At 45.6% G+C, this 27,533-nt stretch overlaps 1 protein-coding gene across 8 annotated transcripts in view; it reads right to left on the bottom strand.

Annotated features, from left to right (window-relative positions):
* The window catches only part of XPOT (exportin for tRNA), a 40,359-nt gene that overhangs the window by 8,285 nt on the left and 4,541 nt on the right, over positions 1-27,533 (bottom strand). For 5 of the 8 annotated variants that reach the window (XM_068114265.2, XM_068114268.2, XM_068114271.2 and 2 more), the window contains exons 4-15: positions 22,799-22,868; positions 16,987-17,205; positions 16,713-16,915; positions 16,403-16,571; positions 16,022-16,258; positions 13,418-13,456; positions 13,220-13,282; positions 7,880-8,004; positions 7,586-7,730; positions 2,619-2,738; positions 2,384-2,478; positions 2,146-2,215 (exon numbers count right to left, since the gene is read on the bottom strand). In XM_068114265.2, coding sequence (XP_067970366.2) covers positions 2,146-2,215; positions 2,384-2,478; positions 2,619-2,738; positions 7,586-7,730; positions 7,880-8,004; positions 13,220-13,282; positions 13,418-13,456; positions 16,022-16,258; positions 16,403-16,571; positions 16,713-16,915; positions 16,987-17,205; positions 22,799-22,868 — 1,555 coding nt within the window. The remainder of the gene's footprint in view (positions 1-2,145; positions 2,216-2,383; positions 2,479-2,618; positions 2,739-7,585; positions 7,731-7,879; positions 8,005-13,219; positions 13,283-13,417; positions 13,457-16,021; positions 16,259-16,402; positions 16,572-16,712; positions 16,916-16,986; positions 17,206-22,798; positions 22,869-27,533) is intronic. The other 3 variants (XM_068114267.2, XM_068114269.2, XM_068114266.2) reach the window with 2 other exon arrangements.

Genomic DNA, 27,533 nt, shown 5'->3' with positions numbered 1-27,533 from the left:
CTTTGGTGATTTATTTGTTAAAAGAACCATGTCACTGATTGTCTGTCGCAGCAAGAAGTCAACAACAGGATTATATCACAGGTGGCGTGGCAAAATGTACGGACAGGTGTATTTGATGATTGGCTTGAGGTAAATTGGCACGCCGGCCGTGAGGTAAATCTCGCCGGTTCTTCTTCCTCCTTCCCTCCTTCCTCCTGCGCGTGTATAGCAAATCCGCCATTGATCGTCGCCTCTGAGTTGAAGCTTGTTTTGGCCATCCGCGATTCCCCGGTCTTAACGGAGGGGCAATCGCGTGACAGTACGTATAGGCCTTAGGCTTCATGTATTACCTTCGGACAAATTGAGCCCAGGTTTCTTAATACAGTAGTGTATCGTTTCAGTAGAATAGTTTTCGTAATAATAATAATAAATATGACCATAACACTTTAATCCCAATGTCGTGAATGCAACACGACTGGTGTTGGCCTGGTGCTGGCTTAGCGGTTAGGGTGCTGGCTTGGGATCCTAGGATCCTGGGTTCGAATCCCGATCGATTGCTGAATTAACGCCAGGGGGGTTGACTCAGCCTGTCATCCTTCCGAGGTTGGCAAATTGAGATTTACCTCACGGCCGGCGTGCGCCAGCATCTTCAACCTGCAAGGTGATTAAACTCACACGAACATGGGATTTTGAATAGAAAATAAAATAATAAGTGTTTATTTAAAACAACTATCGGGACAGGGAAACACGATCAAAACTAGAACCTAGGTTGGGACATACCCACACAGACTTCACAAACAGCACAAGGGAATGAATAATAAAATAACCATTTTGTTGTGCTCTGTGGTGCGTCTTATCTCAATCAGTAGACTGCGGTTGTCAAGGATTGTCCGGCTCCGAGCGCAGTCGTCCGACCACGGCTCCGGTCAGCGAGAAGTAGGCCTCGTTCTGCCCCCGTTCGCGCTCCACCAGGCCCACGGACGCTGCAGCACGCCAAGCCTCATGTCCCAGCGCGATCGTTCGCGAGGTTCGTGCGTGAATCCGGGTAAGAGAATCGTCGGCGGGCCAGCATCCTTCCAACGTCCAACGAGCAAGGGTCCAAACGGGACGAGATCCAACACGAGAGGGTCCAGTGCAAAGGGACAGTCCAGGGCAAGAGGGCAAAGGGAAGAGAAAAGTGGAGGCGAAGACAGGCAGAGGCGAAGAGCGAAAATGTCGGTCAACCAGCCGTTTTACCGATAGTCCTCTCACGTCAGCTCTCTTCTTGAATCTTCCGATCGCGTTTGTCGCCTCTTATTGGCCGAGCGCTTAGCTCCCTGCTCCCATTCTATTGGTCGGTGGCCAATCACAAGTCCTTCTTTACCCTCCAATCGGTGCTCTTGGTGTTGCTCGCCCCTCCCCCTCCTGTCAATCACGAGTTCTCCTGGGCGTGGCTTTCAGCCTGCATGGTCAATGTTTGATCGCCATGGTGTACCACTGTGCGGCCGCTTGCTGTCGTTCTTTTCGGTCAGTCATTGTGGCAGCGGGGGAATTAATTAATGTGGTGCATTAATGGATCTAGCTAATGTATGTGACGTGTTGCCATACGGGACACAGGTATGTTCACAGAGGGGACGACGTATAATGGAATTAGCATAATCCCTACGCTCGTCAACAAGCCCTGCCCCTCGTGGCGGGGACACATACCCAACTTATCCAACATCCGATCTAGACAGGTCCTCCATTTATTTACATCGAGATGGTTCCAGCTACCCACGACAACCGGAGCACGATACCAAAACAGATCTTTCTAAATCTATATATTCCCTACCCACCGACATAACAGTACCATATTGTTGGAAGAGCAATAACATCTATGCTTTCCATATTTGATGGTCAGTTTAACAATCAGTTTGTTTGCGTTTCACACTGAATGAAAAACGTGACGGTAGAGCATGGCGATTGTGATATGTGACAGGTTCGACGATACGTTTTGCCTGAACGAAATTGGAATCAAAATAGCGGTGTGCGGATAGTCAGCCACCGTAATGACATCAGACGTAATCACACCACCGTGTCATGTGACCAGATCCTCAGCTGATTGGTATACGTTTGAGGGGACATACATACATACAAATACTGTTCTAGACAGCTTTGCCCTATGGGCTACGCCGTAAAAATACTTACCCTGGGAGAGAACACCAGCAGGTCCTGCACCTGACACAAGATGTCCTCCACAAATGGTACGATTTGCTTGCTGATCAACCATAAAGCACATGGACATGGGAACAGAGAAAGTTTTGCCATCAATAAAACAGGATGAACTTTGTGAAGCTTTCCTTGCACAACGCTAGGTTTCTCTTTAACCAAAACAGAAGCAAAACAGAGGCCGACAGACAAATAAAAATAGCAAAATGTGTAGAACCTGAGCGATTTGACAAAGCGACTGAGCAGGTAAGAGCAGCGACTGCGGACTTTTGCGTTTGGGTGTCTTAAGCCTCGGCAGTCCAGGAAACCAACCTGCAAGTTAAGAAAAAAAAAAAAATTGAGGGGGTGTGGGAGAGGGTAATGGCAAAAACACAACCACCCCCCAACCCACTTTCACTCAAAAACTCGAATTATAAATTTTAGGTGTTTTCGTCACAACAAATCCAACTTGCCAGTACTTCTGGGATGTGCTGCGGTTCGGCAGAGAAGAACTTGTCATAACGCACAACAGTTTCAAAGAACTGCAGTGTTACTGCACAATGCTGGAAGTGACTCACCCCAGAAAGGACCATCTAGAAAGAACCACACTGATCATGAGACCAAGGCAAAGCAAATCATAAAGCCTGCCTGACAGGAGCACGATGAAACAGGAACAGAAATGCACCTTACATGCCACGTTGTCATGCTTGTGTATCAAGGAATGCATTATATGAGAGAACCTCTGGAAAGGAAAGCAACACTGAGGCATCATTCAGGAAGTACTCGTAAAATGAAAGTATTTTACGACAAAGACCATAAACACAATACTCTTTTTTTGCTTGGGAACATAAAAGACCAACCACAACTACAGAACAGGTCCCCAACATTCCAAATCCATTTCAGAAAAATAAACCTTTAAAGATGCTTCAAGCATCTGCTCTGGTATCTATACTTTGAGTCCAAACTCAAGTCGCACGTGCGAACACACACGAATGGAGGTACATAATTGAGACCCCAGTAGATTTTTGATCCACCTCCTGAGGCCCACCCACGTGTGGGGTTAGCAGGCAAAACACACAACACACACATACATGCACGCACGCACACGCACACACACCTTCTGAAAACCCACATTTGAAGGCAACGACACTTACACGCACACCACCATTATCTGAAGAACATGAGCATGTGCTGCCTGCAACCACCACACCCTCCAAACTTCAATGCTTGGAGGATCATTATTTAATTTTTGGCTTTGCACAATAGTTGCTTCCTGTACATTTTGTTGGAACTCTGCACTTGAAACCGAGTAGCTCTGCCATTTCCTTTAGATTTGCGGACCAAATGAGCCACGGAATGTGCAGAAAGCGTTCCATTTCACCATCAATCTTCGGTTCTCACCCAAGAATGTGGAATTCTCAAACAGCTTTTTCGTATGAATTTTTTTATTTATATGTTGTACAAAATATGTATTTTGTAATAAAATAAAATAAAAAGAAATTATAATAATAACCCAAAACATGCCTGCTGATCCAGATATACCAGTTGGAGGGCACCTACATTTCGGAATATAGATCCTTCCGAATGACAGGCAAATACTCAGGGTCCAAAAAAAGTGTTTTTTTTGTTTTTTTGTATACTGAATCGAGGCTCGTGAAAGAGCTAAAGACCAACCCCAACTACAGAACAGGTCCCCAACATTCCAAATCCATTTCAAAAAAAAAAAAAAAAAAAAGAATAAATAAAACAAGACGTCATGCAGAGCATTGTACTTGCAAACCCGCCCCCCCCCCCCCACCCCACACCCCACACCAAAAGATACCATGGATACATACATCAAATTGCCCATTTCATCAAGATTTAAATTGACAATCTTAATCAAAGTCTTCATCAATGTCATTTTCTAGTCTTCATCAATGATCTCTGACCCTCTTGAAAATCCTCTCTATCTCTTTGCTGATGACTCCACTTTCTGCCGCTCCATTCCTCATCCATCAGATCGGCAGTCTGCAGCCTCCTCACTCTGCAGACCTGGACAAAATCAGACTGGTCAAACAAGTGGAACATGTCTTTCAATCCTGACGAATCTCACACTCACTATATGTCTCTCCGAAAAGACCGACTGGACAACCCTCCGATCCACTTTCTGACCTATCCTCTCCAAGAAGTTCTGTCACTCAAGCTTTTGGGTCTCACTATCTGCCATGATCTTTCCTGGGAAACCCACATTTCAAATCTGGCCTCCAAAGCCAAAGGTGCAGGAGACATGTCGGAAAATGTTCGCAGAACGCTTGGATTCGGAAGAGGGTCAGAGAGCGGTATTCAGGATTGCAAAGCAGATAGCGAAAGAGGTGTGATGTGATGGGGGTGAGTTGCTTGAAGGATGAAGTGGTACAAATCGTTGTGGACCCAGATGGAATTAAAGGAAGATGGAAAAGATATATGGAAATGCTGTTAAATACAGAGAATGAATGGGATGGCAACATAGAGAGTAACCCAGTTTTAGGACCGGCAGAGAAGATAACTGAGAAGGAAGTTGAGGAAGCGATAAAAGCAATGAAGAGTAGAAAAGCGGGAGGGCCGACGGGAGTTGTGGGAGATATGTTGAAGGCAGCAGGAAGTTGGGGTGCGAAGAGAATGGCAGAGATCTGTAATCTGGTGGTGAAAGAAGGCCGCATTCCAGTGGATTGGGAACCGAGTACCCTCGTCCCTCTATACAAGGGGAAAGGTGACCCTCTGGAGTGTGGCTCGTACCGAGCGATAAAGTTATTGGAGCATGGAATGAAGGTATTGGAAAGGGCGTTGGAGAGGAGGATAAGGAAGAAGGTGAAGATCGACGAAAAGCAGTTTGGATTTATGCCAGGAAGAGGAACGACAAACGCGCTCTTTATTGTGAGGCAGTTGCAGGAGAGGTACATGGAGAAGAGGAAGAATTTGTTTCTTGGGTTTGTTGATCTGGAGAAAGCATTCGATAGGGTTCCACACGAAGTATTGACATGGGCATTGAGGAAGTTAGAAGTGTAGGAATGGTTGATCAGAGTTGTGATGGCAATGTACAAAAGAGCGCACACAGCTGTAAGGACGAAGGACGGGAACAGTGGTGAGTTTGAGGTGAAGGTGGGAGTGCATCAGGGGTCGGTACTAAGTCCACTACTATTTGTAGCTGTGATGGAGGTGCTGGCTCAGAACGTAAAGGAGGGTTTACCGTGGGAGTTGTTGTATGCAGATGATCTGGTGTTGATTGCGGAACGTTTGGATGGACTGAAGGAAAAGATGAACAAGTGGAAGGAATGTATGGAGACAAAAGGTCTGAAGGTGAATATCGGAAAGACGAAGGTGATGGCAAGTGGTAAAGCATGTGGTGAGGTGGAAAGAACTGGGAAGTGGCCATGTGCTGTGTGTGCAGGAAGGGTCAGAGTGAACTCCATTCAATGTACAATGTGCGAGGAGTGGGTTCATCAAAAATGTAGTGGTCCGAGAGGGTCATTAACCAGTGTGGCACCTACATTCAAATGTAAGGTGTGCACAGAGGGAGCTGCAGATGGAGGAAATGTTGATTTGGATCTTGGAGACGCCGTGAAGCTGGAAGGTGTGAAAACATTTTGCTACCTCGGAGACATGCTGAATGGAGAAGGTGGATCAGACTCGGCAACGGTTGCTAGAGTGAGATGTGCATGGAAGAAGTTTCGGGAACTGAGTGGCGTGCTGATGAGGGGAGTGTCGTTGAAGCTGAAGGGAAAGGTGTATGCTGCATGTGTGAGAAGTGTTGTGATTTATGGGAGCGAGACATGGGTCATGAATGTAGAGCAGCAACGAAGGCTGGAAAGGGTGGAAATGCGAATGGTTCGGTGGATGTGCGGAGTGTCGTTGAGAGAGAGGAAGACAAATGATGAATTGCAAAAGATGATGGGAATAGAGCCTGTGATTGATGCTGTGAAGAGGAACAGGTTGAGATGGTTTGGTCATGTGTTGAGGAAGGATGAAAGTGACTGGTTGAGAAGAGGGATGGAAATGAATGTTGAAGGAAGTAGAGGACGGGGAAGACCAAGAAAGACTTGGCTAAAGATGGTGGAAGAAGAAATGCGGGCAAGGGGGTTAACAAGGAGATATGCAGAAAATAGGGCAAAATGGAGAAGATCGTCATGGGGACCGCAAGGCTAACCCCTGCTCTAGCAGGGAAAATGGCCTTAAAATGCAAAAAAAGCCAGCGCCGACTGGGCATCCTCCGTCGTGTGAAGTCCTTCCTTGGCACACCTGAGCTCCTCAGCACATACAAGGCTTTCATCCGCAGCTCAATGGAATACTGTTCTCCCCTCTGGGCCGATGCTTCTGCCTCACACCAAGCTCGGCTTCACGCTGTTGAAACCAAAGCTTTCAAAATCATTGGAATCTCCCATGATGAAGATAACTCCGAGGGCCTTTCACTCACTCACCGCAGGCAGGTTTGGTGGTCTTTCTGACTTCTACCGTCTCCTCTCCGGCCTTGCTCCCCCAACTCTCTCTCTGGGCTCTGCCTCCCAAATATTCCTACAGGTCGCACAAGATCTGCCTGCAACCGTCTTATGGTAAAACTGCCAAAATTAAGACTCTCTGCTCACCTTAACTTTCATTCCTCTTTTCTCCCACCTCCAGAACAAACTCCTCACTCTCTTCAATCCCACTCCTTGCTGCAGGTCTTTAAAACAGCTGTTCACCACCATCTCTTATCTTTGATATTTTTCTTTCTTTTCTTTTCTTTGATATCTTATCTTTGATACCCCCATCCAAAACTTTGATATTTTCTACCCCCACTAATTTCACCCCAGATCCACTTTTTTAAAATACCGACTTCTTTCCTGAAGTCCTTGCAGTGTCCTTGTGTTTTATACTTCTCCCCCCTCCCCCTTCCCACACCTCCTCTCCCCATGCCCTCACCCTCCCACAGATCCTATTATATTAATCGCCTATTATATACTGTCTGTTTGATTTTTTTTGTGTGATAAATGTTAGCTCTTTCACGACCCTCGATGCTGTATACAAAAAAAAAGAAGAAAAAAGTTCAGGTCAACGGATTAAAATTGATGATTTTTCAGATAATTGATGATTTCATAAGTTTGACCTAGAGTTGATCTTTGACCTTTTAACCCCAAAAATAGTTTGTTTTCCAATTCTGCGATTTGCAATGCAATTGCTCTCGAGTCTAGACTCCAGAGCCATACAGAATAACGGATAAGACCAACCAATATACTTGAAAATGTTTGATTTTGCAAGTAACGTGCAATTTAAACAAAAACTAAGATTTGATGACTGAATGGATGAATTTTCACATACATTTACAAAGCTGATCGATTTGCACGTGCTTTCGGATACAGAGAGATTGACCGACACCATTGGCTGCAGGTAACATATAACCTCAGCTGTGCATATGAGGAAGGTGTTTACAGAGGGATAAGAAACATACCGTGCGCACCATGTCCTGCAGGACTGACGCTTTGCTTTCATCCCCAGAGAAATGTCCACAATGACCTGCAGGGAGAGCCTCTCCTAACATGTATAGCAAACGCAGAGCGAGTTCCACCTCACCAAATTCACAACCCTTCCAGTCCCTGCAGCACACACCATTAATCATGATGGCAGGTGGGAGATGTATCTACCTCAGACAGGATATTTCCTTCCTTATTTGGAGGATCAAATTGCAAATGGAAGGCGGTAGCAATCATTCGATGGCTTGAGCTCGCTGCTCCCAGAAACAAACCTAAGAGTACTGGTGACCACTCGGTGTATAGAGAGCAGCAAGAGATTTGGTGAAACTTGTGCCACTTTATCCAGCAGAAGCTTCAACTGCTTGCGGTAATCCAGGAACATCACCTCCTCCTCACCCTGCCCGCTCACCGTAAGATCACGACAAGGAAATACAAAAGTCATCAATATTATTGTCCAATGCAATTTTTAAAGTTCATTCTATAAGCCCATCAAAAAAGGCCAAATAATTGGATCACTTGTATCCTTAATAACAACAAATTGCAATCGCAATTGGGGGAAAAAAAAAAAGTGTATATATATATATATATTGTTGTGGATATGAGAATTGTGTTTTTTTATTGTGTGTTTTTTTTATTATTATTGCTTTATTCTGAACCCTCCTGCCTCCAGTCTGTTGTATAAAGGTCAGAGGGCGTTCCCGTAGTTAGTTCCATAAAGCATACATGAAGGACACTATAATATCCCTGTTCAGTAGTTTATTTCCTTATTCTGTGTATTAGGTTAAGGCTTTGTCTTCCATTAAGATGACACTCCATTGCACCAAGTGAAACAAGATAGATTCCCTTTCATTCCCATTCCCAAAATCTCCATTTCCAGCTACATCCCCTCCAAGTCTGCATTGCCAACCGCACTGGGCAGTTTGCCAGGTTTGTTACAGCGGTGGGTTGCTGATTTCGCCCCAAAGCCGCCATTAAGCATGTGCTCAGCTCGGGGAAGAAGGGCGCGCCCGCCCATCGTCATCAAGGGCGGAGCCAGAGGGCCGTGCCGACCAATCAGGGCCGAGGCGAGCTGACCGATGGGCGTGTCCTGAAGGCCGGCGGCTTGATCGCCTGAGGCGCTATAAAAGCGCGTGCGCAAGAAGCAAGGGTGGTTGTTGAGTTGTTGTTGTTGAGTTGAGTGGTTGGACCAGATGAGCTTTTACAGAAGTAGATGAGCTTTGACAAGACGAGAGAGACGAGTCCTGAAAAGAGCACGCGACGTCCACACAGCCGCAGCAGCAGCAGCCACAGCAGCACCAACAGCAGCTTGGGGCCTGGACAGCAGTTTTGAGCAGGGCCGCGGAGGAACGGCGGCTGCTAAACGCGCCGATCGTGCTGCAGTACCCGTTGGACCTTCCTCCCCCTCCAGCCATCCACCTCCTGCCTTTCCATCCTTTTGTGTACGTGAGTTTGTTTTGTGTGTCTTGTCCTTGGGTTAATTAAGACTGTAGGTAAGCTAGCGTTGCACTCTCTGAATTCTTCTGTAAATTATTTTCTTATCTTTCCTTCTTCCTTGGTTTCTTTCAATCCTGTACATCGTAATAAATTATATTGGTATTCCTTACCCTTTGTCTTCCTTCTTCTTCACATCCTTCGCTTTAGTCTTTTCCCCATTGAATATCTGTGGCGCGATCCGGCCAACATTCAGGAATCGGGTTAGTCGGGGTAACTGTTCGGCCGCGGTGCCATCCGCTCGGCAAACCAACATCTTATCCGCGATCCGTAACAATATATATATATATATATATATATATATATATATATATATATGCCAAGAGCACTTTGTCCAAGAGAAATATTTACGGAAAAAATTAAAATAAAGAAAAACCATAAAGCACTCGCCGCCACCGTTTGTATGCGCACGTTCTGAGCCAATCAGTTGGAAGTGACTTGTGCTTTAGACTTGGCTACATTGACCATCAGAACAATTCTCAACAATGCAGATAGGATAAAATATTCTGCCCAGTCCACCAATTTCTAAACTAAAACAGTTAACTGGTTCGAGCAGTTTGTCAGAGAAGATGGAGGACCGGTTGTGAGACTCAGACGACGGCTTGGAGTGTCCTGATGATTTTGATGCGCAGAGCGAGTGTTGTTCTCATCTCGATAGTCTGATGCGTGGTCAAATGGCCCAAAACCGATACCTCCACATGGCAAGAGATGGGGCTGCAGTCATAAGACTGCAGTTCAATCAGATCAATCTTGGTTTCATCAGACCACAGAATCTTGTTTCTCACAGTCTGAGTCCTTTAGGTGCTTTTTTGCAAACTCCAAGCAGGCGTTCATGTGTCTTTCACTGAGGAGAGGCTTCCGTGTGGCCACTCTGCCATAAAGCCCAGATCGGTGGAGTGTTGCAGTCATGGTTGTCCTTCTGGAAGTTTCTCCCATCTTCACACAGGATCTCTGGAGCTCAGGCAGAGTGACCATCGGGTTCTTTGTCACCTCTGTTACCAAGGCCCTCCTCCCTCCTCCTCCCCCCCCCCCCCCCCCCCCGATTGCTCAGTTTGGCCGGGCGGCCAGCTCTCAGAAGAGTCCTGGTTGTTCCAAACTTCTTCCATTTAAGAATTATTGAAGCCACTGTGCTCTTGGGAACCTTCAATGCAGCAGAAATTTTTTTTGTAGGCTTCCGCAGATCTGTGCCTCGACACAATCCTGTCCGAGCTCTGAAGGCAGTTCCTTCGACCTCATGGCTTGGTTTTTGCTCTGATATGCATCGTCAGCTGTGAGACCTTATATAGACAGGTGTGCCTTTCCAAATCATGTCCAATCAATTGAATTTACCACAGGTGGACTCCAATCAAGGTGTAGAAACATCTCAAAGATGATCCAAGTGAAATGGGAGGCACCTGAGCTAAATTTCAAGTGTCATAGCAAAGGGTATGAATACTTATGTCAATGTGATATTTCAGGCTTTTCTTTTTAATAAATTTGCAAAACTTTCTAAAATCCTGTTTTCTCTTTGTCATTATGGGGTATTGAGTGTAGATTGATGAGAAAAAATGAATTTAAACAATTTCAGCATAAGGCTGCAACATAACAAAATGTGAAAAAAGTGAAGGGGTCTGAATATTTTCTGAATGCACTGTAGCTGTTGAGGATGGGGATCCTGTGGTTCTCGACACACAGGTACCGAGTGATTATTTTAAGTGATTCTTCGCCATTGAGAAAGTGCCAAAAATGATGTATGGCATGATATCTCAAAAATGTGTGGATGGGTTATGACAAAACTGGGTGGATGACAATAACAACCTGAATCACATTTTGGTTCAAGTCCAGATGCAGATCTGTGCATTACACCACATGAACTCTTCAGCCGAGCAGAGGTATGCGCTCTAACGAGTGCCAGTCTAGTTTACCATCTATTAATATTAGCGCTGTTATCGACACCCTAATGAAGCCCTGATATGCAGCTCATGTGTAAGAAATAACTGTTGGGAATGCATCTCTTTCTAAAGAATGGTATGATGATCCCTTTTTGCAAATTTTCGATTAGCTCTCTCTTTAGCCTGGCGTTGGCTTAGCGGTTATGGTGCCAGCTTGGGATCCTAGGATCCTGGGTTCGAATCCCGGTCGATCGCTGAATTAACGCCAGGGGGGTTGACTCAGCCTGTCATCCTTCCGAGGTCGGCAAATTGAGTACCAGCTTGCTGGGATGAATGATCACGGTGTGTACCCCGATTCAGAATAGGTACACCGTATCCCTGCGCATCGTAAGAGCGTGACCAAGGGTTGGCGTCAGGAAGGGCATTCGGCCATAAAAACATTGCCTCAAACAGGGAACCATGATTGTCATGGGGCCCGCAAGGCTAAGCCCCGCTCCAGCGGGGAAAAATGGCCTTAAAACGATCATTCATTCTCTCTTCTCCAAGAACCCATCCTGAGCGCGAACCAATGTATTACTGTACGAACATGTAGGCAAAAATGGATAGGTGAAAACTATGTTTTCTTCTCAGACGATGACCAAAGTCGTCTATTTGTATGACGTTCCTACCTGTTACTTTTTGCTTATTCCTCTCACGACAACTGTACCTGCTGGATGCCAGGTTGCTGATGCCCATTTTTGTTCCACAGTAGTGATCCTGGCAGGATACCATCGACTCTAGAGGTACGCACACTCGCTACGAGCTGTGTAACCTGGGTATTAATCTTGTAAACTATAGCCCTGATGTTTTGCAGGCAGGTTGATTCATCAATGTGTGTTCCGTCCGTCGGATGATCATCAAACGGAGCATCCAAGGGCCTTTCACTCGCTCACCGCAGGCAGGTTGGTGGTCTTTCCGTCTTCTACCGACGCCTCTGGCCTTGCCCCCCCAGCTCTCTCTGGGCTCTGTCCCCCAAATATTCCGACAGGTCGCACAAGATCTGCCTGCAACCCTCTTATGGTTAAACTGCCAAAATCAAGACTCTCTGCTCACCTTCACTCCTTCATTCCTCTTTTCTCCCGCCTCTGGAACAAACTCCCTCACTCTATTCAATCCCACTCCACCCTCCAGGTCTTTAAAACAGCTGTTCACCACCATCTCTTATCTTCCCCCATCCAAAGCCTTGATCATTTCTACCCCCGCTAATTTCACCCCAATTCCCCTTTTTGAAATACCAACTTCTGTCCTGGAAGTCCTTGGTGTCCTTATGTTTTATACTTCTCCCACCCCCCCCCCCCCCCTTCCCACGCCTCCTCCCCCCCACACATCTCCCTGCTCTCAAATGTTGTGTTTGTGTGCTTCCCCTTCTCTCCCCATCTTGTCTTCCACTCCCTCTTTTTATATATTTTGTTTGTCTGTTTGATTTGTCTGTGAAATAAATGTTAGCTCTTTCACGAGCCTCGATTAAGTATACAAAAAATCCCATCTCAACACGTTAGTCGGTGCTTGGTAAACATCCTATAGTGTCCTTTGCGAAGACTAGGTGAGCTGTTGCCGGCACCATGAACAATTGCCTAATTCCTGCACAGTCGATAAGAGTATCCAGTGTCGGAGTGGTGACCTGTTCAGGATTATAGGCGACTCCCTTTATGGAGCACGGTAGATGATGTCGATGATCCTCAAAAAGTGCACCACATTTTCCTCACTTCAATAATATGGCAACAGTTGTGATTGCTGCATAAAGAGAACCCTCTTTCAGGTTGTGCAGTTAATTGGGATAAATGCAGCAATTTTTGTCTAATCTGGGTAGATATTCCTGTCACCGAATGAAAGGTAAGTCGGCTAGAGCCAATGCAGGGGCGTCTCTTCAACCTTCAGAGGCGTCGATTACAAGGAAAATTGCTGTTAATTCTCAATGAAGCTGCTGCGACAAAACATGCAGATAATCAAAACCTGTTACTAAGAGAAGGAAAGGAGTGTGCATGTATCAGTGTATCAGCGCCGTGCTTTATGAACAAGCATTAGCAGAGATTATGACAAAGAACGAACCACTGCCAAACGACTCGTTTGACAAGCTTCTGAACATCTCCGACGGGTATCAACCAGTTAATGGAAACTGTGCACTGCGTGCCTCACGACGCAATCCGATGCTAAAATATGTGAAACAGAGGAGGCACGGAACGCCACGAGGAATTTCAGTTCTCAACACACCTCATTCTCAAAGTTGAAGTCTTCATCATAGGTCAGCTTCTTTATTATCGCGAGCAGAATTGCCTAAGGATAAAGCATGGGGTTGAGATTATAGAAAGCAAACAGCACGTGTTTGCAACTACCCAACATGCACAAAAAAATATATACAATCTAGGGAGCAGCAAAACGTGGCCGATGGTGGCAATGGAGGGGACTTACCTCCACATCATCTTTCTGTATATCAGAAGCATCAGGTATCTACAAGAAAAAACAAAAAGGGTCCAGGTTGAAGGAGATAAAAATGTGCAAAGAACAAAAAGCAAAAACATTATTTATTATTAAAATTACGAGACGTGCCTCCTGTCGCTTCGCTGACGAGTTTACCGAAAAGACGGCACGTTGTACCTTCACCCAGCTGTAGGTCTATCTGCGAGTGCCAACGAGGACGTAAAATCAAGTAAAACACAAAAAAAGGACATTTTATAACATGTAATTGTTGATACCAGACTCGGTGGTGTCATGGTTTGAGCTTCCGCTTAGAGTATGGGAGGCACTTCCGCTCTTCAAGCCCTACCCTAATCATACTAAAGAGTTTTAAAATGGTACGTGCTGTTCACTTGGTTGGCACTCAGCATTATTAAAGAGGATTGAGCACGGATAAAACGCTGGGAAGGCAATGGAAAACCATCCAGTATAACCCTTGCCAAGAAACTGCTTCGGCAGCTCCGACACCCTGTCGATCACGGTGCATCAAAATAGTAATTATTGTCGTGGCTGTTGTTTTGTGCTCCTTCTGTGTACAATTATATTTTATATCTCTCCGAGAAGTATTACTATATTTCCTTTTGTGTGCTCTGTCATTGTAAATGGTTCCTGCTGTCATAGAATTTTAAAAAAGTTACCATTGGAACTGCAGCATTAAAGCTCAAGGTCCCGCTTATTCTTCCTCAATACAAGAAACAAGCTTTTAAAACAGGCAGGTTGATGATTAACGGAATGAATTTTTGTTCAAAGTAAATAGATTATTAGCTTTCCAACGGTACCATTTGTATTATTCTACAACACAGAAACACTTTAGAATCAAGCATTATGGACGGAGAAACTCGGCTCTTTTTATTTACTAACAGAAAAAGGTTCCTGCAGACAAAAAAATATAAAAAAAATATAAAAATACACAACAGTTTTTTTGACAAGTGACCCAGCAATATAGGTCAGCCAATAATGGTTAGCCAGCATGTACCTTGTCATATTCCCCAGTTATCCGAAGTTTGCACATGCATACCATGCACTGCATGCACAAATTGCCATGGCGTGTACTGGGTCACGTGAAAGTGCCATACCGTCACTCTGGAGACATCAACAAATTGGCAACATCAGAGATCGACAACTTTTTGGACGACCACGTGTGACATCACGTCGGCAGGATAACCATATCCGGTTGGTGCACCTAAGGAATGGGTTCCAGACAGCAGGTTTGACAGCTTGCAGCATTCCCTGGCTTGTGACCAAGCAGTGCAGGAACTGTCAGAAATCGGTTACACGAGCACAACATCCGACCATGACAAGAAAGCCTGGATTGGTGCAGACAGCGTCTGAGGTTCAAGAGACAAGATGGGGCTATCCTCTTTACAGACGAGTCGAGGTTCCATCTTGACAATAGCGATGGCCGTGGTCACGTTTATCAAGTGGAACGTTACACTGGCGCATGTGTTGTGCAACGGTGGTTGTTCGGCGGTGGAAGCGTGATAGTATGGGGAGGCATCACCACATATCACAGAACTCAGCTGGAGGTCATTAATGGTAATGTTACATGTACTCGGTACCGTGATGAAGTTGTCCGTCCTCATGTTTCTGCAGGTTCATGGACGACAAACATCACACTTCAACAGGATAATGCACTCCTTCATGTCGCACAACAGAACATTCCCACACTTCCCTGGCTAGCTGTTCCACCTGATCTTTCTCCCACAGAACATGTGTGGGATGAAATGCAAAGAGGACTCAACAATCTTCAAAACCAACTAGCGACGTTGGCCCAACTGTGGCAGGCGTTGATCTCGAATAATACCCCACAAGCTTTCTTCAACCATCTTGTGCCCTCAATGAGGTGCTATTGCAAAGCGTGTGTCAACGCAAATGGTGGTCACGACAGATACTGAGCTGTTAACTGGCTTTTGACCACACCTCACGTCGAGCCAAGCGAGACATGTTTTGCACACGTGTTGACATTCTCATGTCAATTTCATGTTTATCAAAATAAATATTGATATGACCGAACGTGATGTGTTGGTTTTCATTTGTCATTTCACATCGGTGTAAATGATGCACATGAACTTTTTTTTTCTGTTTGTATGTAAATACAAAACCCTTTCCAACCAACCGCACGCGCACGCACGCACGTTTAGTGGGTCATCGGTGGGTATAAAATCGAAATTGGGCATACTGATACAACTCGAAGCCATGATTCCAGCAGAAAAATAAAATCACAAAACTGTCTACATGAAAACATCCGTAATCACAAGTGGGCCGGCAAAGCCTTACTCCTCGATTGAGAGAGGGGCAGAGTGCTGTGATTCGATGTGTCATTTCTTCACCCAGGAGAGGGCTGGAGCTTGGACTGCAAGTAAAAAAAATAACTACAAAAGGAACTCGTACTGCTCACTCATTCTCAATTTGACCGATTTATTGATCTGCTTGCAGCATACCAGCACAATCCACTCGCATGAACTAAACTTCTTAGGATCATGAAAAATGAGTGCACCAAAACTCTCGACTGCACAAAGCTATACAATGAAACAGACAGGTGTATGTGTAGATGCACACCTGCTTGAGCGTATGCAGATAGTCATAGCAGAAGCCGCAGCAGTTGAGCGAGATGTCATCGTCAGAGTGGCCAAGCAGTCCAAGCATAACTGGTAGCTTGGCACGAGCAGCATCCAGTGCCTGAGCCGCCTCGGGCGCAGCCCCAGCTTTGCCAAAGCGGGCCCAGCTCTGCAGAAGAGCCTGCCCCATGGCACAAAGCAGCTTCGAGAAGTGAGCAAGGAAGTCTCCATCTTCATTCTACGGGAAAGTAGTTATGCAGAAAACATGGTTTAAGCAGCATCACCAAAACATGAAAAAAACGGAAAGAAAAATAATAATAATAAGGTCGGGCCAGAAGCAAAATAGCCACTACTATTAGTTCCGATCCATGAATTGATGCACCTGCTGCAGGTTGTAGAATCCAGCAGCCTCAAGCACCTGGCTGAGGGATTCCACAAGCTCCATCTTGTCCCTTGGCTCCATACCCTTGCTCACGATCTCGAGAAGGCAATCACATGCAGATTCGCGGAGAACGTCCACAGACATGTGTCCGAGCAGGAGCGAAATAAAGCTGATGAAATAAAGGCATTCATGGTGTTTGGAAAGATTAGGCAACATCATGGTGGTGGGAAACATAAAATACTACAGCGGTAACAATATAAATATTGGAAATTATTTCGATGCAACAGAAAGGCAACACTTTTGGGCCTACCGCTCATTAGCAATAAGGTTTATGTCGATCCAGGCAACGTAAGCTCCAACCACCTCCAAGCAGAGGCAAGCAAGCTCGGCGTTGGAAGCTTGGAAGGTGTACAAGATCAGCAGCCATGACTCAACCAGGCGAGGGACGCTTCTTTCCCGCATGCCATCTTTGACTGTTGTGTTCCTCTTCATGTCCTGCATGGCCAGATCAAACTGCATGGCAAATCAGGATGCGCTACATCAAGTCCATCTAGTTAAACAATCCACAGATGGAACCTTCCTACCTGTGCAGTGTGCAAAACGTCCCGGTCCACAACCTCTCCATCGATAGCAAGCAGCAAGCGCAAGTACAGGTCAACCCCAGCAGGACATAGTCCGACAACGCGGAGCACGTCATCAAGGAGGCTGGGCCCAACCTCAGGGAACTCCGCAACGAATAACAACGCCATAACCTGAGTAGCTTTGTTTCGTATAAATGTAGGTTCAGCTTCAGGGCGAGACGTCTGCACATGGATGAGGAAGTTCAGGTCAGTAACCAAACAGGACAAGGTAGGGAGGAAGCAGAGGGGGGAAATAATTCAAATATAAAACCCAAATCAACCAAACAACGCATGTGTAACCACAGGAGGTAATTGGGTTAACTGTGTGCAACCGCACCCAGAACCACCACCAAAGGCCTCAAAACATGCGCTGACTGTTATTTTTGTACTCCAATGTCTCAGCTTCGGTCCGGCAAGCTGGCACTGTTAAGGTCAGAGGCCACAACCAGAATACTGGATCACTGTATGCCCATGACATTCACAAGCCAGGTATAACAATCTGGCTTGCTGGGTTGAATGGGCAAACACAAAAGTAAAACCACAACACTCAAGGGGTGTAGACACAAGGATTTACTGGGAGTTGTAAATATTTTTTCAAGTTCACAAACAGGTAGCAAATTTTCATTACTTTATTTTTTTTAACGACAACGATACCCTTCGGCATCCTGGTGTGTACCCTGGTTAGAATAGGTACACCGTATCCCTGCGTGTCGTAAGAGGCGACAAAGACGGTTGGCGTCAGGAAGGGCATCCAGCCGTAAAAACATTGCCTCAAAAAGAGAACCATGACAATTACAACTACATATGGGCAGGGTACAGCCCCAAGTGGAGATCGGTTTCTAAGGTTTGGGACATGGAATGTAGGGACAATGACAGGGAGATCAGGAGAAGTGGTGGAAGTATTGGTCAGAAGAAGAGTGGACATGTTGTGTGCAAGAGACGAGATGGAAGGGAAGTGGTGTGAGAATGGTGAATAGTCAGGTTCACTATGTTTTTTCGTTCAAAATTTTGGTAGATTAGCAAAACTATACATTTTTGGAATATTCAGAGCATGAGGAATCCAAAAATTAATGTTTACATTTGCGTAGACACCTTTGCGAAAATGACACTCAGGACAGTGATGAAGATCTGTAAAAGCATATTCCTGAACGGTATAGACCTCGTAGATCCTGTGTATAGGACTTATAGTTCAATCTGATACAACCTATAACTTCCTATAACAACCTATAACTTCAAAGGACTTGCAATATCATGTATTATGTAGTACAGTTATATCACAAATATAAAGACAATGGTTTTCAATTACCTTTGTTTGTTGCTTTTCTATAATCCTGAGCACTATTTTCAGGCCTTTATTGGATTCCTTGACCCAGAAAACATAGGATTAGCATATGTAATTAAGTTATAGGTTGACTCGAAGCCGAGATAGCGCAAAATATGTATTTTATGGAGGCCATTTTGAAAATCCAAAATGGCGGCCATGCAGGTGTCTGTGCAAATGCCAACATTGATTTTCAGATTCTCCATGCTCTGAAGATTCCAAAAATGTACAGGTTTGCTAATCCCAAAATTTTGAAAGAAATTATATTTGTTAACATAGTGAACCTGACTATCTTCATCACTGTCCTGAGTGTCATTTTCGCAAAGGTGTCCGCAAATGTAAACATTAATTTTTGGATTCCTCATGCTCTGAATATTCCAAAAATGTATAGTTTTGCTAATCTACCAAAATTTTTAACGAAATTATATTTGTTAACATAGTGAACCTGACTAGAAGGGTAGGCAGGGACAGAAATACAAGTTTACATGGCAAGGGTGCCCGGAGGGCATGAATGGTGTTGGTGTCCTGTTTTCTGAGGAGTTTGTAGACAGTGTGATGAGAGTGAGTGATAGGTTGATGGTGAAAATGATGATTGGAAAGCTCTTGGTGAACGTCATCTCGGGATATGCTCCGCAGGTTGGTCGGAGCGATGGAGAAGGACAAGTTCTGGTGTGCGACAGAGAAGCTGATGGAAAACGTGAAAGATGAGGAAGTTGTTGTGGTAGGAGGAGACCTAAATGGACATGTGGGAAAGAGTATGGACGGTTTTGAGGGAGTTCCTGGGGGTTACGGATATGGTGTGAGAAATGGAGAAGGTGAAAGGATTTTGGAGTTTGCTGATGGAGCTGATTTGTAACACTCAGTTCCAGAAAGGGGATAATAAGCTTGTTACATACACGTCAGGTGGGTCGACGACAACCGTTGACTACCTGATGGTGCGTAGTCGAGATAGGGGGCACGTCCGGGACACAAAGGTGTTCCCGGGGGAGGAGGCTGTTTCACAGCACCACTTGGTTGTCTGCGACATAAGGGAGAAAGGTGCGAGGAGAGCTCGGCGGGTGAAGTACCAACCGAGAATGAAGGTGTGGAGGTTGAAAGAGGTGACAGTGAGGGAGGCATTAAAAGAGAGGCTGAGTAGGGTAGAGGATGATGTGGTTGAGCTTCAACGTGGTTGGATGTCAATGAAAGATAGTCTGTTGGGAGCCGTTGGTGAGGTATGTGGATGGACAAAAGGACCACCGAGGCACTTGGAAACATGGTGGTGGGATGATGAAGTTGGAAAGAGGATTGACGAGAAGAGGAAGAAGTTTAAGGAGTGGCAGAAGGCGAAGGGTACGGGAGCAGAAACAGCAGAGCATGAAAGTTATAAGGCAGCCAAGAAAGAGGTAGCCAAGGTGCAGGAGGCATGTAGGAAAATGTTCGGAGAACGCTTGGATTCGGAAGAGGGTCAGAGAGCGGTATTCAGGATTGCAAAGCAGATAGCGAAAGAGGTGTGATGTGATGGGGGTGAGTTGCTTGAAGGACGAAGAGGGACAAATCGTTGTGGACCCAGATGGAATTAAAGGAAGATGGAAAAGATATATGGAAATGCTGTTGAATACAGAGAATGAATGGGATGGCAACATAGAGAGTAACCCAGTTTTAGGACTGGCAGAGAAGATAACTGAGAAGTTGAGGAAGCGATAAAAGCAATGAAGAGTAGAAAAGCGGGAGGGCAGACGGGAGTTGTGGGAGATATGTTGAAGGCAGCAGGAAGATGGGGTGTGAAGAGAATGACAGAGATCTGTAATCTGGTGGTGAAAGAAGGCCGCATTCCAGTGGATTGGGAAGTGAGTATCCTCGTCCCTCTCTACAAGGGGAAAGGTGACCCTCTGGAGTGTGGCTCGTACTGAGCGATAAAGTTATTGGAGCATGGAATGAAGGTATTGGAAAGGGCGTTGGAGAGGAGGATAAGGAAGAAGGTGAAGATCGACGAAATGCAGTTTGGATTTATGCCAGGAAGAGGAACGACAGACGCGCTCTTTATTGTGAGGCAGTTGCAGGAGAAGTACATGGAGAAGAGGAAGAAGTTGTTTCTTGGGTTTGTTGATCTGGAGAAAGCATTCGATAGGGTTCCACACGAAGTATTGACATGGGCATTGAGGAAGTTAGAAGTGGGGGAATGGTTGATCAGAGTAGTGATGGCAATGTACAAAAGAGCGCGCACAGCTGTGAGGACGAAGGACGGGAACAGTGGTGAGTTTGAGGTGAAGGTGGGAGTGCATCAGGGGTCGGTACTAAGTCCACTACTATTTGGAGCTGTGATGGAGGCGCTGGCTCAGAACATAAAGGAGGGTTTACCGTGGGAGTTGGTGTAAGCAGATGATCTGGTGTTGATTGCGGAAGGTATGGATGGACTGAAGGAAAAGATGAACAAGTGGAAGGAATGTATGGAGACAAAAGGTCTGAAGGTGAATATAGGAAAGACGAAGGTGATGGCAAGTGGTAAAGCATGTGGTGAGGTGGAAAGAACTGGGAAGTGGCCGTGTGCTGTGTGCAGGAAGGGTGTCGGAGTGAACTCCATTCAATGTACAATGTGTGCTGAGTGGGTTCATCAAAAATGTAGTGGTTTGAGAGGGTCATTAACCAGTGTGGCAGCTACATTCAAGTGTTAGGTGTGCACAGAGGGAGCTGCAGATGGAGGAAATGTTGAGTTGGATCTTGGAGACGGCGTGAAGCTGGAAGGTGTGAAAACATTTTGCTACCTCGGAGACATGCTGAATGGAGAAGGTGGATCAGACTCGGCAATGGTTGCTAGAGTGAGATGTGCATGGAAGAAGTTTCAGGAACTGAGTGGCGTGCTGATGAGGAGGGGAGAGTCGTTGAAGCTGAAGGGAAAGGTGTATGCTGCATGTGTGAGAAGTGTTGTGATTTATGGGAGCGAGACATGGGTCATGAATGTAGAGCAGCAACGAAGGCTGGAAAGGGTGGAAATGCGAATGGTTCGGTGGATGTGCGGAGTGTCGTTGAGAGAGAGGAAGACAAATGATGAATTGCAAAAGATGATGGGAATAGAGCCTGTGATTGATGCTGTGAAGAGGAACAGGTTGAGATGGTTTGGTCATGTGTTGAGGAAGGATGAAAGTGACTGGTTGAGAAGAGGGATGGAAATGAATGTTGAAGGAAGTAGAGGACGGGGAAGACCGAGAAAGCCTTGGCTAAACATGGTGGAAGAAGAAATGCGGGCAAGGGGGTTAACAAGGAGAGATGCAGAAAATAGGGCAAAATGGAGAAGATTGTCATGGGGACCGCAAGGCTAACCCCTGCTCTAGCAGGGAAAATGGCCTTAAAATGCATGTTGTTGTTGTTGTTGTTGATACCCTTCGGCAACTTTTCTGATCAACATGTAACCTCATCTATTCAGCTCACTGGGTGATTTATCACGTTACATCGTAAAACGTTAGGAAATACTTGCAAGAAGTTGAACATTTTGTACCAAACATTTTGTTTGGAACAAAATGTTTTCACTTAAAGTCCAAATAACACGTACACATGTCCATTCTGCCACCTAGGGGGGGTGGGGGGGGGGGCGGTAGGATAGGGGGGAGGGTGCATAGAACGGCACTTGGTCGAGCGCATACCTCCGCCAGGCTGTACAGTTTGCATTTTGCATCCCACTGATAGGCCGGATCTGCATTCGGACCTGAACCAAAATCTAATCAGCTTGTTCCTTTCACCGACCCAACTCATCCACCAAGTTGTCATAACTCGTCCACAACTGTTTTTTGTAAATATGTTATACAATCGCTTTTCGCCCAATCTCTCAACGGTGAAAAATCACTTAAAAATTAAATAATTCGCATATCCAATCCATTTTCAGATCCACCAAAATCGAATCATTTCGTCGTCGTCACATACACTACCTCTCCACCAAGTTTCGTTCAAATCCGTCTATAACTTTTTGATATATCGTGCTATTTATCGGTTTGAGCCCAATCACTCAATGGTGAAGAATCACTTGGAAATTAAATAATTCTCATATCCGAATCCATATTCAGATCTTCACCAAAATCGAATCGATTAGTCCTTGCAACACACACAACCTCTCGACCAAGTTTCGTCAAAATCCATACACAACTTTTTGAGATATCCTGCTATATGTCGTTTTTGGCCCCATCTCACAGTGGTGAAGAATCACTTAAAAATTCCACTTGCCGGATCTGAATCCGGATCTTCACCAAAATCTAATCATTTCGTCCTCGTCACATACACTACTTCTCTGCCAAATTTTGTGCGAATCCGTCCACAATTGTGAGATATCTTGCTCACAGAAAGACAAACAAGACAGAGACAGACAGGGGTGAAAACACAACTTCCATCCACCTTCGGTGTCGAAGGTAATGATTGTTTTAACCATAATTCAGTGTTGCATCCTTACCTACATGCCAAAACCTGATACTTGTCAAGACCACCCACCTGTGCCTGCAACCATGAGAGCAGGCTTTGCCTCAGAACATGGCGACATTCCCTTCCAAGCTGCTCATACCTTCAACAAACACCAATAAAAGCTTCGTGTTAATTGACGAGGCCAAAAGGAACCATCTGCACAAACTATAGCAATTTCAATGAATAAAACACCAAGATCTTTCGATATCATTGGCGTCGTAATCAAGAATTTAAAATTAAACAGCATCGAGCATGCATGCAAAAACAAGCTCAGAATGCACAGGATGTGCCACACAAGGCAGAAACAAACATTTATAATCAAAACAGAAAACTCGCCATGGATTGTTCAATCTTGCACCCTCATCCCCCACGCTCCCCTAAACAAGGCGTCGATGGATATGCCCCCGCTCGTGTTACATGTCAACCCACTGTTACGTTTGATCTCAATTTAAAGGTCACATGAAAGACAGATCAGTAGAAGAGACAATATTATATGCTTTGAAGTCGAGCTATGGGTCTGAAAAATGGCTTTCAAAGATCATGTGACATATGACCCGATGAACCCAAAAATCAAATACTTGTGCCAAGTTTGACTTAAATACCTTTAACTGGTTCACGGGTTATTGCAGTAAAACGATTTTCAATTGAAGGTCACATGCCCTCTTTACCGATGGAACCCAAAATGCCACAACAGAGCATCTCAATATGCAAAGCTCATCTGCAACCGGTTTGGACTCAAAAACTTAGTGTTCTCCATATTTTCAAAATAGATGTTCGTTGATTTTATGACAAAAGCTGATGGAAAAAATGTTATGGCCTGGACAGGCAGACTGAGGCTCAATGGTAAATAAACAAGCATTATGCGTAGCCCCGGCGGTGAAGTGATGTGAGTTGACAAAGTGGAAGACGCAAGGCGGCCATCTTGGATTTTGACGTGGCGACCCAATTTTCAATAGCGTTCTTCCTTATGCCTAGATACACCCACACACCAGATTAGAAGTTGGTACTTCGCTTATTTTTCAAGATATTTCGCTGACAAGGTTCAGACATATATATGGTGGCGGCCATCTTGGATTTTGACGTGGCGACCCAATTTTCAATAGCGTTCTTCCTTATGCCGAGATACACCCACACACCAAATTAGACGTTGGTACTTCACTTATTTTTCAAGATATTCATCTCACAAGGTTCAGACATACATGGCATCAGACATACATGGCGGCGGCCGTCTTGGATTTTGACGTGGGTTGCACCCACACACCAAATTCGAATGCGGTCCTTTGCTTACGCATGCACGCATGCCCGCAAACACGCACAGAGGGGAAAACCATAGTCCCCCTTTCGCTCCGCTGTGCGACGGGGGACAAAAAGGGCGCCTTGCACTTGACGGGCTGCGGCCCAATAAGGGTTATTTAGAGTCACTATGGCTTTACCGTTCATATTTTGACCCAATTGATTTTTATTATTTTCTCTATATTTTCATAATAAAAGTTTGTTAAAATTTTTATGACAAAAGCTCAAATGGTATAAACGTTGCGAGACAGACAGCCAGACACGATTGCAAAATCCTGTCTCCTGCTGCGTGGGGAGGGAGCGGAGCCGATTGATTCATCGATGTATTACAATCGATACTTACCCCAAGTTGGGTTAGATCCCTTCAGCCATTCTTAGGTTATCACGGTGACAAAAAGCTATCGCGGACGGACAACCGAAAAACCTAACGCCTCCATGGACAGTCAACGGACGCATAAAAACTGATAAGAGATCTCGCGAGATCACGTCTTTTCGAAGCTGTTCCATGCGCTCATGCTTTCGAAGCTAAGTAATCTTTCACAATTGTGTTTTTGTCGAGACTATCTTTCCGTGTCTGTACCTATAGCGTATCTTTAGGAAAATTTTCGGTGCTAATTTTTCGTACATGTATACACAATCGTCGGTTAATGCGTATCGAGTATTCTGAGGCCTAGTACTCGTAGGCTTAGGCTACCGTACCGTCGCCGACCTTGTGGTTTTGTTTTTCTATCAGCGGTTCGTCGAATGCGCTGCAATTATTTTCGTTCTCTGTTTCGTCCCAGTTGTTCACCCCATACCTCCTTGTTTAATATCTCTACTCAAAAAAAAAAAAAAACCCCAAATTTTTTTTCCTTCTCGTCTTATTCGTTTATTTGTTCGTTCGTTCTTCGTTCGTGATCACGCGATCACGTGATTAGAAATGTATAATCTCTCCTGTGAACAACTATTTTCTCATATATTATAACACCTTTTTCTTCTTCTCCTACAAAAGGATGCTTTCGTCTTGCTCAACAAATCTATTCATTCCAAAAAATATATATAATACCATCTCTTACAGTTCCTCTTTTCTACATTCCCTAAACTATCCAGAACTCCACCCCTCCTTCAGCGTCCTCAAACGTATTTTTGACTCGAAGGTCTCAAACTCATTTTGCAAAAAATGTTCGTTTCCCATGAATCGTACACTTTTCAAAATCCAATCTCACCCCTCCCCTCCAAATCTTCCCCATCCCCCCTTCCCTCCAAAACTTCCCCATCCCCCCTCCCCTCCAAAACTTCCCTATAACCCCTCCCCTCCAAATCCTCCCCATCACCCATCCCTTTGAAATCTCCCCCCTTGCCCCTTCCCTCCCCTCCCTCCTAAACTCCCCCCACACCCCTCCCCTCCGAGACTCTCCCTCGCTCCTCCCCTCCTAGACTCCCCTCTCACCCCTCACCCCTCCTCCTCAAAGCATCCTCCCTGCTTCTTCCCCCTTCCAACTTTCACCTTCATCTCCCCCAACCTTCTGCCTCGCTCTTCCCCCTCCTCAAATAACACCTCACTGTGCCTCACCCAATCTCCATCAAACCTTTTGTCCGCCCCATTCTTCCCTTTCTCCAAGCTATTCTGAAATCTCTGACACACCTTCAACAGCTCTCCCTACCTCTTCCTCCTCTCCCACATCTTACCCTACCCCACCCCCCCCCCCTGTTCTGTACCAGATGCTCCCCCTTCCTCTTCATTAACGGTATGGACCTCAAACATCCGGGGCCTTCGCTCAAACTTGACTGATCTCTCCATACAGGTTGCTTCTGACAAACCAGATGTGATCTGCTTAACAGAAACTTTCCTCCTTCATGATGTCTCTGATGCCTTGGTATCTCTCCCAGGTTACTCCCTCCTCCGGTATGATAGACCTGAGCCTCGTCCTGGAGGTGGGGTTGCTATCTTTATAAAAAAAACTTCCTCACTCGCCCTCTCTCCACCTCATCCCCAGGAATACCTTTGGCTACGGCTTCCCCTTCGCTCCCACCTTTTGTTCAAATGTGTGTTGTACCGTCCACCAAACAGTGATGACTCCATCTACATCTCGCTGTCTGATAATATGGACCAACTTCTATCTACCCATCCTAACTCTCTCTTCCTCATATGTGGTGATTTCAATTGTCACCATGCCAGTTGGCTGGGTGTGGGTACCTCTCTCACCAGCCATGGCTCTTCAGCAAAGGACTTCTGCGACTCACTGGGACCGACACAATCTGTCAATTTCCCGACCCGGATCTCAGTCAACGGAGCATCTTCTCTTCTGGATTTGGTTATGACTAACTTCCCTGAAAATGTCTGCTGCTCTTCTGCTCCAATCGGCTCATCTGATCATGTGCTTGTCAAAGTGGACATCTCTCTGACCATTCTCAGAGAGCCTCCTCAGCGTCGACGAGTCTGGCATTTCACTCAGGCCAACTGGCACAGTCTTCAAGCAGCCATCAATCATCTGGACTGGTCTCCCATCTCCACCGCCTCTGACATCAACTCGTCCTGGGAATTCTTTCAAAGTAAATTGCTCTCTCTCATGCACAGATTTATCCCATCTCGTCTTCAGTCGTCATACCCTTCCTCCTGTCCATGGTACAGAGAGGGATGGGTTTGGGACACAAGATTTAGAGGCAAATACAGAGTTGAGGCATTCAGCTTTTTCACGTGCGGAGTCAGCCGTTAAGCCGTTTGAGGTGAGGGAGGGGATGGAGGGGGAACAAACACCAGAAACAGATTTGACCAGATGCCACCAGGATTTGGAAGAGGGAGACAGATAAGAGAGTTCGGTCTTGAGAACGGTGAGATATTGTTTCCTGGCTCTCCTGAGGGTGGACACACACACACATCTTGTGGTGAGGCTGTTGCCCTGAAACAACTTGCTTTCGTCTCCTGGAAAGCAAATCCAACGGAAGGAAATCTCATTTCCTTTCACAAAGCCCGAAACAAGTGTGTGTCCACCCTCAGGAGAGCCAGGAAACAATATCTCACCGTTCTCAAGACCGAACTCTCTTATCTGTCTCCCTCTTCCAAATCCTGGTTGCATCTGGTCAAATCTGTTTCTGGTGTTTGTTCCCCCTCCATCCCCTCCCTCACCTCAAACGGCTTAACGGCTGACTCCACACGTGAAAAAGCTGAATGTCTCAACTCTGTGTTTGCCTCTAAATTGTGTGTCCCAAACCCATCCCTCTCTGTACCCACCGTACCCAGTTGCTCCTGGACTCTGTCCTTTCCTCCTGACAAGGTGGTAAAGTTTCTGTCAACCCTCGACTCTGATTCTGCAACTGGTCCTGACGGCATCAGCCCACGGGTCCTAAAATCATGTTCTTCCGCTCTTTCACTCCCTCTTTCTGTTCTCTTCACCCTCTCTTTTGCTCAAGGTCATCTGCCATCTGCTTGGAAATCAGCCAACATCACCACTTTGCACAAAAAAGGTGCAAAAACAGATCCTAGCAACTACAG

The sequence above is a fragment of the Myxine glutinosa genome, chromosome 4 (genome assembly GCF_964187855.1).
Source record: "Myxine glutinosa chromosome 4, kmMyxGlut1.1, whole genome shotgun sequence".
NCBI lineage: Eukaryota > Metazoa > Chordata > Myxini > Myxiniformes > Myxinidae > Myxine > Myxine glutinosa.
Note: the sequence above shows the minus strand (reverse complement) of the source record. Positions and strands in the feature narration are given on the sequence as shown.